The sequence below is a fragment of the Aptenodytes forsteri genome, unplaced genomic scaffold (assembly GCF_000699145.1).
Source record: "Aptenodytes forsteri isolate BGI_AS27 unplaced genomic scaffold, ASM69914v1 Scaffold41, whole genome shotgun sequence".
In the NCBI taxonomy this organism is placed as follows: Eukaryota; Metazoa; Chordata; class Aves; order Sphenisciformes; family Spheniscidae; genus Aptenodytes; species Aptenodytes forsteri.
Window position 1 is genome coordinate 1,640,648 of NW_008796211.1, and position 13,434 is coordinate 1,654,081.

At 35.8% G+C, this 13,434-nt stretch overlaps 1 protein-coding gene across 1 annotated transcript in view; it reads left to right on the forward strand.

Annotated features, from left to right (window-relative positions):
* The first annotated feature begins 252 nt into the window (after positions 1–252).
* The window catches only part of ADGRV1 (adhesion G protein-coupled receptor V1), a 305,425-nt gene continuing 292,243 nt past the window's right edge, over positions 253–13,434 (forward strand). Inside the window, exons 1-2 of the mRNA XM_019474377.1 lie at positions 253–274; positions 12,513–12,697. Coding sequence (XP_019329922.1) covers positions 253–274; positions 12,513–12,697 — 207 coding nt within the window. The remainder of the gene's footprint in view (positions 275–12,512; positions 12,698–13,434) is intronic.

The following is a 13,434-nucleotide window of genomic DNA, read 5'->3' on the forward strand; positions in this document are numbered from 1 at the left end:
AGGCAGTGACTGGAGGGGCTAGCTCTATCACAACTACAGCAGTGCAGGGGCAATTGCTGGGGTTTGAAAAAATTTTGTCCTCTTCCATCCCACCCCCTTTTATCTCCACAGCAGTGGGAAGGCAGCAGGAGTCAGGAGAGGGAGGAGAGTGCTGAACGCTGCGCGGAGTGGAGGGAGGAGTAGGAGAGGGGAATGCATAATGCGTGAGTGACAGAGAGCGTGCAGGCGGCTGGCTGAGTCCAGAAGACGCGGATGTCCATGTCCCCGGGTCTAGGTAGGTTTGTCGTCTCTCTGTTTGAGGTGGTAGTTGCTTTGGAAGCATCCTGTATCAGCTGCAGAGGTGTTCACTGTCCAGCTGAGGGTCCTGCCAGCAGCACCTGTTGCAGCAGGGACAGGGTTTAACCAGCGGCAGACAGCAAGCGTGTCGCTCACCCGTGAGTGGCTGCTGGATAGTAAGAGTCTGCTAAGGTTTCTGTTGTTCCAGCAGCTCCTCTTTCTGCTCTGCAGAGCAGGGCAGGTGGAGACAATAGTCTTTCCAGTGGAAAATCCTATTTTCAGGCGATCATATCAGGATGAAACTCAGTCTGAAGCATCCTAGTTGGCAATTTTTAACTCTCAAAAATGCACAAAACTTTAATTTGACTATTTAAATTAGGTGAACATAAAAGAAGTGGAGGAGCTGCGTATGCATTGTGTATTGCAAAAGAGAGTGAGTTAAAAGTAAGAATTTTTCAAATCATCATCTGATAAGGAATGAGTTTAAACAGGTTAATAATTAAAATATGACATGTAAGTGATTACAATTGGAAATACCGCTCGTCCTTCTTGCTTTTGATATGCTGATTCTCTGTAAGACATTGCATAATTCACTCTGGCTAGCCCGGATAAAGTTAAGATCAAATGTGTACAGAACTGCTTGCCAAACATCAATCATTGTTTTTTAATGAGTCTATAATTGCTTTATAGTGCAGATGTGAAATAACATGTGATTTTTAAAAAAATCTTATTCATTAATAGAAGCCGAAAATGTTTTTTCTGATAATACTTCACACACATCTTCTACAGTGAGTCTTTCAGTTAAATACTAAGCATTTTGAGAATCTGCCGTGAGGGCAGTTTAATAACTGAAGGTAGAATGTGATATATTTAGACTGTCTGTCCCTTAAGCCTAAAACAAGCTTTCTCCTACTAAATGTATTCAGTGTTTCCATGTGGAAAGGAGAACCAGACTCCTGAGGAAATAAAATAATTTGTGGCATATTAGGCTTAGAATTGAAATGGCCAAATATTTGATAATGTAAAAGCTAACGTACTTCAAGGGTGTACAATTTTTAATTTAGATCAAATGTGTACAGAACTGCTTGCCAAACATCAATCATTGTTTTTTAATGAGTCTATAATTGCTTTATAGTGCAGATGTGAAATAACATGTGATTTTTAAAAAAATCTTATTCATTAATAGAAGCCGAAAATGTTTTTTCTGATAATACTTCACACACATCTTCTACAGTGAGTCTTTCAGTTAAATACTAAGCATTTTGAGAATCTGCCGTGAGGGCAGTTTAATAACTGAAGGTAGAATGTGATATATTTAGACTGTCTGTCCCTTAAGCCTAAAACAAGCTTTCTCCTACTAAATGTATTCAGTGTTTCCATGTGGAAAGGAGAACCAGACTCCTGAGGAAATATAAAATAATGTGGCATATTAGGCTTAGAATTGACATGGCCAAATATTTGATAATGTAAAAGCTAACGTACTTCAAGGGTGTACAATTTTTAATTTCTAATTTGTTGTTATTAGTAATATGTATGTTGTTACTGATTTCTACCATACAGTTTTGTGCTTTACTAGCTTTCTAATACACTTTTGTGTTTTAATAGCTTTACATGAAGAAATCAATGGTATTTACTAAATTTGCATCTGAGTGAACTAATCAACTTCGATAATGGGAGCACATGCTTATTAGCTTGTAATTGTGGTCTGTGTCCTGGTCACATGGAAATCAATGGGAAAAATGATACTTGCATTTGTGAGAACTAGTGTTGGGCAGTTTATTTGTGATGTCAGCATTTTTAAGGCTGAAAAATAATACTGGGTGAGTTTAAGGAGTTGATACTAGTGAGTGAGATTGATACTTATGCATTCAAACCTACAATGCAATACTTCCCTTGGAAATTGTTGTGAGCTTTATTTAAATGAAATTTTCGGAATCGGGTCTAAATCGTAACCGGTTATTAAAAACTAATATACATGGAATTTTGTTATTTAAACTTACTGTCTTCCAGGAGCTTTTTATTTGCTTTTGGAATTCCATTAAAAAAAAAAGAGTGCTTAAGTCTGCAAGTGCTTACACGCATATTTTACTTAACGTGAATATGATGACTGAGACTGAACTATTGGAAAAGCTATGAAAGCATATACTGTTAGTGTATAGCACTAAAGCAGAATACCACTACAGAGGTCTGTAAGGACCTCAGTCATGGGCTACAAACAATTTATGGCAATTTGGGAGAAAAATATTGATGACACACAAATCACCTTTGATATTGTTACACAACTACCATAGTTGTTCAGAATTACAACATGGTAATGGTGAGGTGATTATTAATTATTGTATTTCTGAAAGTATGTAGCAATGGTCTATAAGCTTAACAAAACTTTAATTTTAGAATGTTTCATTGAAAACTTGATGGAAAAGTATGTCCTTGCATCACACTTTGAAGAAAGGGAGGATTAAAATTTGTCTCAACTACATCTGAAGTTTTTTAGCCTAAGGTGTTTTTGAAAGCATCAAAACAGTAAACTGTATGTCCGACTCTTGCTATTATTTGAGATAGGGTGTCTGATGCAATTTACCTTCATTTTATTGCTGGATGACCCTGCTCTCTGATTTTTTTTTTTTTTTTTTTTCTTTCTTGGCCAGCCTCTTCCAGTGTGTTTTTGGTATTGGGTCAAGTTAGTTGTTCACTAAGAAATACAAAAATGTAGGTAAGTGAGGGAAAATACAAAGGATATGCTGAAATTCTTTGCTCAGGGAGTATTAGGCCTTGACGTCCTAAAGATAAAATCACTTACATAACTATTTTTACATGTGTAATCCTATTGATTAGTTTTTACTCCTTTGTAGAAATTGTACTTGCGTTTCAGCTCTACAAGACTGGCCGATTTAAGTATAGTCACTGTTGTATATAACGGTGAATACAACACTTTTCCTCACTAGAAATAAGCATACGTAGTATCTGAATACTTCTTTCAATGTGTATTAAGAGTCAGATGCTATATAACATCTCCATCATTAAATCAAAGCTTACAGAACCATTGCTGTCGATTGTAGGAATTTGTTGTAGCTCCAGAAATTCAAGAATTATGTCTAACTAATAGTAGCTATATTACTGTTTCCTAGAAAAAAAAGATTGACAGGAGGAATCAATGCTAGAGGCCATTTATCTTATTCCAGGTGGACCCACTGTAATTTTTTTTTACTCTGAAAAAAGTTACTGAATCACAAATGATACTATTTCTGCAAAGCCTCACTTGCCTAAGTCACTCTTTGAGTGAATAATCTCACTGGAAAATACTTTGTGTCAATAAACATTTTCAAGATTGAGTTTACTCCATACATGAGGACGTGTGGCTGTTTGCAGAAAGAATTTGGAACCCGGGAGTTCTGAAATACGCTTAAAATATGAAAAACATTGTTTCATAGATTGGTTTATGAATATTTCCTATAAAACTAGTTAAAGTTGTTTAAATTCCTTTTACTGAAATAATTTGTAAGTCTAAACCAAGGTTGCTATTAAGATAAAGTTGTACTTATTTAAACAGGCTTATTTGACAGGCTAAATTTCTCTGGCAAAATTAAACAACAGAGAAGATGCTTTCCATGTTCATCACAGCTTTTGTATTTGTGGATTTTTTAGCAAGTTGAAGACAGAATTTCCTCTAGAATGTTACACCAATATCTTTTTCTATACTACGAGATTTTTGTTTGGTTATCTCATTTTGTATCTAGTATAGATTTATTAGTTAGAGTACAGTTACGATTCTCATTTTCAGATGGCAAAAGAAACTTCCTTCTCCTCAGTCACTTGTCCTGGACTGGTCCAGTATGTTACTGCTCTGAATTGTTTCAAGCTTTGCTTCATTAAGGATTTAACATGGCCTTAATTCAGCCATCTGTTGTGGGTTTGGCAGACCAACAGATCTGAGGTATTGGTCAGAGCTTTAGAAATTTCCCACATTTTTAAAGGTTAGGAAAAGAGCTACCTTTATGAATAGATTTTGAATAACTCTCAGCAAGACAATGGTGCAGAAGTGGGGTAAAAAATGCATGTCATTCTCTGAAGCACAGGGTCCCCTGTCTGCCTTTAGCTTTGCTGAAAGGCAATTAGCATTTCAACCAGCCAATTTGGTTACATGCAATGAAGTACTTGGGTTTGTAATTTGCTGCTCTCGGCTTGGTGCTGTTGAGAACTAGCTCTGTGTAATCCTCTCAAAGCACCTTTCTTTCCAGCATAGTTATTGTTGCTGGTCTTAAATAACTAATCAACAAAGAGATTTCCTTGTCTTGAACTACAGGGTGCCTTAGGAGAACGAAAAGAAATACCCAGTTAATAAGGGAATGATTATAATTATTAAATAGTGATTATTAAATTGTGACATAGGTTAAAAGGTTTAGAAAGCCAAGGAAAGCACAATACATGATAAAGGTAGTGTGAGAAGTCTTTGAACCCAAACAAATTTTGCTAGGGGAGTTCTCTTCACCACATAAATACTTTATCATGTGTTTTATTTAAAAACAGATTGCCCAGATTTAAGAGATTAATTCACAGTATAGATTAGAGTGAGGGCCCCATGCTAATCATCTTCTCAAAAATGATACAAATGTATTTTTACTTCTACAGAAAGAAGTCTTTGGGGGGACTTTGTAAAATACAGATCTGTAATAAAACCAACATTCTTTGCTGCAATCTAATAAAAAATGAATACATTTAACTGTAGAAATAAAGCTTGTTTTGATATACGTCTTAAATTTAATATATATAGTTGATACAAATTTTCATGTTTAATAATACACCTTTATGTACTCAATAATAACTCACACAATTATTCTAATAATTAGGCAACACATTAAAATTCTGTTTGGCTCATACATGCGTATTAACTTTTAAGAATCCACTGTGGATAGCAACAATTCTTCTGTCAGTATACCTGAAATAATGCCGTCTAATCCCCACCATGAGGCTGTAATTTACTTTTCTATACATTACAGGGTTGTTTTTTTTTTTCAAGATTATTATGTGTGAAGCTATTGCAAAACAGGTTGTTATATTTTTGGTTTTAAGTATGAGAACAATATCCACTATACTGCAGAAGCCCATAATTGCTTTTTCTGATATATGCTATTCATTCAGGCCATAGTACTTGATTCAGGACAAGTACTAGGTATTTGAAGCTATGGTAGTTTTGTCCTCAGCTCATATGTTCTAAAAGTATGTTAAGTAAAAGTGTTGAGGACATGTGAGAAACCTCCAAAGTAGAGGTACAAATGAAAATTATTGTGAAACTTCAAAATCTTTACTGAAGTAGAATAAATGGGTGTTCCTCACTGAAGCCTGCAGACCTTCCTCAGCTTGATTTCTGGTGCCAGTTACTTCTACAATAAGCATGAGCTGGGAGTGCTAAGCATCTTCATGGCTGGGTTGTTTGGTTTGGGTTTTGTTAGGTTTTTGGTTTTGTTTGTTTTTTTAATCGCTTGCTTTTTTGTGCAAGAAATGGTTAGAGAGAGAGTATGAGTGCTTATAGTGTCTCAAGCCCTACTTGGAGCAAAATGCCTAGGTAAAAAGCTAGAGACTGGTTCTGGAAAACCCTGTAAAATAATTTCTATTAGTGAAAGATGTATGCTGTTTTCATTAGAACTATATAGGTGGAAACGGATTTCCAGTGTGGAGCTGAAAACTAGATTTACCTTTTGCTTAAACCTATACTGTATGCTAAGTGGAACTATTCCAAAATAATATCTTGGTTTTTTACAGTATATAGTTAGAACTATATATGGATAGATTCTCGTCAATTGCATGAGATAAATTAGAAGTTCTGCAGCTGAAATCAGTGTTGTTTTGTTGGTAAAAATTAGGGCACATTCAGGTTCCTAATGGTGTATTTCTTAACATTGTTAATTAGCAGACTTCAGCCAAAGTTTGTTTACATTAGACTCTGATCTCTGTTCTAAATATAAAGTAACCTTAATAAGTCCAAGTCGTTTCACTGGAGGTACTCTGGGTAAAAATAATCTGGATCTTACAGCTAGTCAAAATTATTGTCTGGTTCTCTGTTTGACCAGCAAATTATAAGGTAACTGCAAATGCTTGTAGAAGAGGCTTGTGTTCTTTCTGCTTGCTGCTAGCAAACTGAAGCAGTGGATTCAGCACTGCTTGAGAATTTTGCCCTTCATTCCCTGCTCAGAATGAGAACAGCCAGAGCAGGTGGTTACCTCAGAAAGCCTTTAGCATTACCTGGCTTAAGAGATAAAACTTGGTTCTCCAGTGATGATTACATCCTTTAGAACTTAAAATTTAAGCATATAGTTTAGATCCACTCAAATTCTTCTGAGGAAGTGAAAAGAAGCTGCCAGAAAACTTACAAGGGGTATTCTGGGCTTATTACACTTTTTACCTCTCGGTGACCTCTAATAACAGGATAAGATGATTTGGATTTCTCATCAGGCCTCTGTCTTGGCCTCGGCTTGCAGATTTACCACTTTCAGTATTGGTTCCTGGCTGTGATGATAGATTTACCTTTCTGACTAGTGAATACATATACAATGGCAGGCAGCTTAAGTGTCTTTCTTCCTTACGATAAGATGTCTATGTCAAAGGGTGCGTACCTTTTTCAAGCGAACGTAATTGAATGAGCAAGAATTTTCATACAGAGATGTTGTTCAGGTTACATTAAATTGGCCATTCCCAGTGATACATACGGTCATAGATAATAAGATTTTTTTTTTAAATATTGCAACTGTTAGAAAGCAAATGGTGAGGAGAATCATTGACTGATGTCAGTGTCATTAATCTCAAATGCAGATAGATCTTCGTAGCACCTGAGGTTGCACTGTGGTACTGTTCTGTCACGGCAGCAGTAGTGAATAGGTAAGTAAGCAGCTGAGCCCAAAAACTTAAGGACAGTGAAAGCTGATCAAGGGATTTTCAGCACCTAGTAGCCTGCATTTGTGCTTTAGCTAGCACTTTCCAATGTTAGTAATGAGAAGGGGGATGATGGGCAGGTACTTGGAATGTCTTTGTAGTAAAGAGGAAGACAGGAAACCCTAGAGAAGAATTGGAAGCAAAGGCATCCAGTGACACTGAATAACATGCATGGAAATTGGTGAGACAGAATCTTGCCCCAAATGCTGCAACTATTAGTGCAGTCCAGGGGTGCAGACAAAGCAGTAAGTTGTGACTTACTATAATGCTCATGCTTTAACCACCTTGAAGCAGATTGAAGGCAAAAAAGGGATGTAGGAAGATACTATTTTGAAATGGTACCTTTGGAACACTCTCCAGTCTCTTATTAGAGTGGGAGATTTACTTATCCCACATCAAAACAAAAAAGCCCAAACCAAAAAAAAAAAGCAACAATCAACAGAGCACACCTGGGTAATACCCACTATCCACATGCTAGGTTTTGCAGACACGGCTGTTGTGTCCTCCTTTGCATATATGTGAACTGTGGGAATTTTGAGGCAAAGAAAACCCCAGTCTGAAATAAAATATTTCTCTCAATTTGGGATCATGACCACATAGAAAGGAGAAGTTTAGTAAATCAAAATTTTTATAATTCCTGCTGCTTTCCTAGGTTGTTCTCCAATACTGTTGTAAATTTCAGTGGTTCTGAGAATGTCTAAAATAAAAATGCTGAAAATATGCAGGTTTTTAATATGTTTCTACAACAGGTGCAGCAAGGGCAATGACCTTGTGAAACTTCTTGCTCTGTGCTGTTCCTGAGTACTACAGAGAATCTCCTCTTTACATATGAAAAAGCACATGTATCTCTCTCCCATTGTATTCAGCCAAAGATGCTGCTGGGTGCTGACATCTCTGCTGTGAATAGACTTCTCTCTGGCAACCATTGATAGCTGTAATGCTGTACTCAATTCAAAGTACTAGGCATGCCAGTTTTTGAATGTTCTACTTGGCTGGGTATTTGTAATCATGGGGAGTAGACAAGGACAGGCAGTGAAAAGTGCGCTAGGCTTTACACTTGCTCTGCTGTGCTGTGTCCGTGGACTTCAGAAATCTACAATGAGTTGTGTGAAGATGAGCAGTGGTAATCAAGTTGTAGCTGCTCGGTGGGAGAGGTCTTGCTTCCGCATACCTGCTTGTTTCTTCTCCCGAGCAGCAATGGCAAGTCTGAGGTACAGGGTACTTAATCCCTCGTTCCATCTGCTTCTTTGTTACTGAACTCCCTTTTCTTTTGCCATTCCTCATTCCATATCTGGCATTTTACGCTCATTTCATTTCAGGTTTGGAATCTTTCGCAGCCCTTTCATTTCCCTTCTTGATCTCCCCGTGTGCCACTAGTCTGTAGGTTCCCTCACCCTTCAGTGAAGACAGCCAGGAGATCTTTTCATTCTTAAGGGTTTTGGTTTATTAAGCACAGAAGCCAGTGTAAAAATCTGCAGAAAAGACTTCTCATTCTTTACAGAAGTCTGCAGAAAAGACCACTCATTCTTTATAAACTTTAAAATCTTCATCTGAAATTTGTTCCAGAAGCCGAGCAGAAAAAGTAAGCTAATCCCGGTGATTCATCAGTTACAAGAAACACCGCTTTCATAAGCCTACCTCTCCTTGGCTCCAACTGGGCAATAAATTGAAATGGTATTCCTCACATAATTTGTGACATTACTGTGGAAATTACTGTGTAGAATCAGTGTATACTCTGCTGGGCTCTACACTAGGATTCTGTGTTTTTGGGGGAAACACAATGTGCTTCAGAAAGTGCCATAAAACGCAGACTAAAAGAAAATATTAGTTAGGGATCATGACTCAGAATTCTGAGTTAGAGTTCTGTACTTTTTTAAATTATGTTTATTTATTTATTTAAGAATGTGATTTTTAGACTTTTAAGATTCTTTAATATCATTAAAAGGTCTAGATAATTTTTTGAGAGGTACTTTCTTTTGGTTTTGATGCCAGAAATTTTTATTATAAACCCTTTACAAATATCATCTAGGCCTCGGTACGTAGCATTGCTTTAAACTACCACTGATACTACAAATCATTATTTGAAATGGCTTTAGTCAGAACATAGTAACAGAATAGTTGGTCTGTTGACTTGTACATACTCTGAAGAAGTAGAATAGTTGCTGTTGACTTGTACATACTCTGAAGAAGTATAATACTGCATTGCTTGTTGTTGTTTCAAAAACATTTAAATGACTTTGACTCATTAATCTATTTTAAAGCCTGACTGAATAACCTGGATTGAGAGAACTGAACTCAATACTATCTAGGTGAAGCAGAGGGGAGTATTTGATGCACCAAACGCATAGTTTACCAAAATATAGCAATAAGCAAGGACTAGAGTTTCAGCTTCATTTGAAAAAAAAAAAAAATTAAACTCACCAGTGATATACTGGGGTGAGGGAGGTGGGGAAGAGTCGTCTTTTAATCCCTGATCTTGCAAAGGCTTCTGCTGAGCTTTATGCAATGCAGTTAATAAGGAACAAATTGTGTTCTCATATAAGTTTATGTAGGAATTTAGCGTAAAAAGTGAGTTCATATTTAATAAAGTAAAATACTGTGACCCATAATATCTTTTCAGCTATTTCAATAAATTTGTTCTGCATTCTCTACGTCTTGATTTATGTTATTTTTACTATATTACATCAATTTTTAAAAATAAACATAATTTTCAAAGTTGAGTTTATGTAAACAGAGTAAAAACTACTTTTGGCAGGCTGTTCAAAGTAAATCATAGTACAAATAATGTAACAAGGAAGAATACCAGCTAAATAATTGATGGTATGATTGTGAAACCTCTCTTGTTCCTCAGGAGTAATCCTATAGTTTTAGAATGCTCTCTAGTAGAAGTAATAGAATTCAAGTAATTCTAAACTTTGTAATCTTGCCCTCAAGGATCATGTTTTCAGTATTATTTACTAGAAGCATGTACCGTGGGAAGATATTTGCGAAGTCTATGACAAGGTAACAGCTGAAGCTAAAAGGTCAACAAATTATTCAGTTTCGTATGGATGATGCCTGCATGTGCAGACAGTGTAATTGTCTCAGAGTTTACAAAGGTTAGACAACTGTTCTCTTTCCAGCTTGAAGGTTTGTATTTTTCAGAGCTGTTCTACATAAAAACAACAAAAACATCTTGCAAGTTAATACAGTCAACTTTGCAAATGCTGACAATTTTAAATCCCAGGGGTTTTATGTATATATATTTTGCTTCCTACTGTAAGCTTTTTCTGCACTAGAATTACTAAATAGATATGTAGGAATCAAGCATTGTTCCTGAAAGTCTATTACATATTGAATTCTCAGTAAGAGTCATGGATATCTTGAAGGACTGTGTTCATGGCAATAAAAGTTTATAGGAATGTGAAGATCTGCAGCAAAATTATTTTACTGTGTGACATTTCTGCTGGAAATAACAAAACACTGTTCAAGTAGGTTGTAAAATGGATAGTTGTTTTCATAGGGAAAATGGTTAGTCCTGATTTTTTACACTTACTTTCATTGCTCGCCTGTTCCCTCTGTGATACTCAGTAGAGCTAGGTGAATTTTTTGTTACAAGTAATTAAAATCGGCTAATTTTGTCATCCCACCAGTCTTTGCTTGTAGGAATTCTGAAAGATGCTGATAGCTTTCTTAACTCTATAGTTGGAAGTACAGTCATTTAATATGTCATATCTGTGGATAATTTTTGTTCTTTAACTTGCCTGAAAGCAGTTTATTTCAAGTCCTCACAACATAGAGTTAACCCTTGTCCAGACAGAATTTATTGTAAGACGAATCAAAGTCTTTCTGAAGCTGCATTAATTTTAGTGGTCTGAAGGCCACTTATTCTCTGTTCAGTGCAAGATTAAAGCTACCTGACTGCGTACATAAAACACTCAGAATCTGCGCTGCACCTCAAGTGTATTCTGATTACAAATTTGGCACACACTTTACAAAAATACGTTTCAATATATGCATGACATTTTCTGTTTCAGTGATCATTTGTGACTAAATATAAATTTACTGTCATAAATAATGAAAACAAGTGCTTTGCAAACATGGATGAGCTTAAATATTATTGATATGCAAATATTAATGTAATATGTTCTGCACAGCTTATCCAACCATCATTGACCAGATTTGTCTGGTAAGCGTAGCACTTGGAAGTATAATTTTAAGCAAAATGACATTTTATTTATATGTGTAATTACACAAATATTGTTTGTATCTTTTGTACAGAAATTTTAAAAAGTAACATTATAAAATAGTGACTACAGATTAAAAGAAACTTGCTGAAAGAACTAATTCCATTAAAGATCCATGCTGTAATGCTTTTTGGTGTGTAGAGCACAACTTTGTTCTCTTGGTTTGTTCAAAAATTGCTCAAATCCTTGTGACAGAAACCTGCTCCATCCAGCATCCAAGTTCTCGGTTCTGGTCAGCACTGTACAATGTGAGCCTCTGCATAACATAGCAGCTGTTTCCAGTTTGTTGTGCCAGAGCCTTTTAAAAATGTGTCATTCGCAGTTATCAACACCTGATAGCTTCACTGGAACTTAAACTTGTATTTTACATTACATAACTGGACTCGGATGTAAGAGAAATAAACCACCTTAGTTTTAAGTTGTCTTATCCTGAGAAAAGAAAACGAGACATTGTACAGCCAGACCTTTATTTTTGTTTGTTTCTGCACAAAGGTTACAATGGCATTAAAATGTGCCACAGTGATTCTCCATGACAAGAAAACACGAAAGAATCATGGGATAAGAGAAGCAGTGAAAAGAATCTCAAGTAAATATGCAAATGTTTAAGAACATTTCATGGTCCATAAGATGTCAGAAGGTGGTCTATGAGATGACTGCAAACATCCAACCCTTCACCCTTCCCACCAATTCATGTTTATTTCTAAAGAGAATCAAGAGGCAAAGTAGAAATAGAACTGACAAGCTATAAGCTAATTATTTGTTGGTTGATAGTGAAAACAATTGTGGCAATGTCATTGTTTTTTCTTAAAAGAAGTTACTTATTCCTCCACTTGAAAAAAGTTGATAAATGCTGTCTAGAAAATCACTAGATGAAAATTATGAAGATAGAATTAGTTGTAGATGATAATTACGTTTTCTGACTTGATTATAGCTGAGACCTGTGCATGTTTTTGTCTCATTTCTGAAGCTTACAAGATAATCACAGTATTTGAAGGGTTGACTGGATTGGTAAGGTCAACCGGGAATGTTTTATGTATTTTAGATTCACAATTTATTTTTAATTATTCTTCTCTTTTTCTATAGGGATGTCCTCTGCTTCTTTATTAGTTTATTTGCTTTTAGCATTACTCATTCATTTCACATCTGGAGAAACAGAAGTGAAGTTCGGTGGACAAACAGAATTTGTAGTTAATGAAACAAGTACAACTGTTATACGTCTTGTAATTGAAAGGACAGGGAAGCCAGCTAACATCACAGCAATTGTGTCGGTAAGAAAATGTGCCAGTTATATTCTCAGTAAATTTTAATGTGCTTCTGAAGTTTTGAATATTGCCTGTTTTTATCAAGCCAGTGAAAAAGAGGGTGGTATTTCACCGGGACAATGCTTCACCTTGAAGAAGCAACACCCAGTTTCTGTAGCTGAGTAAATTCCTGCTGGCTGCATCAGTAGTTTCAAAATAACGGTATAAATATCTTCTCAAGGAGCCAGCTCCTACTGCTTAGGTAGAAGTCCAAACTGATATCCTTGTTTGATTTTGGTTGTGGCTGTGAGCTCATATGGAAAATGTGGATATATAACAATTTTTCCTTTTCCAGATTACAGTAGAACCTGCAATTTAATAGCCACTCCACTGTTTGAGTCAGATTTCCATATGAATTTTAAAAATTACATTGTTCAGTTCATTTGGAGATCAGAGTTAGTATTTTTACATTATTTCCTTTATTTCTTAGCTGTTATTAACCATGATCTCAATTGTATTCCCTTTAAAAGTTTAAACCCCTTAGAGTGTGCTCTACTGTATGTGTATGGAATAAGATGCTATGTGGTATGAGTACCACATGAGAACACAGCGGTGTACCAGAGATGTACTGCTTATGAATTTATACGGTCTGTAGACAAAATAAATTATCTATATTCCTCCAATATTTTATTCTCCTGTAAATAAATATGAAAAATATGTGTCTTAGAAATTACAAGGAATAGAAATTGAACTGTAGGTATTTC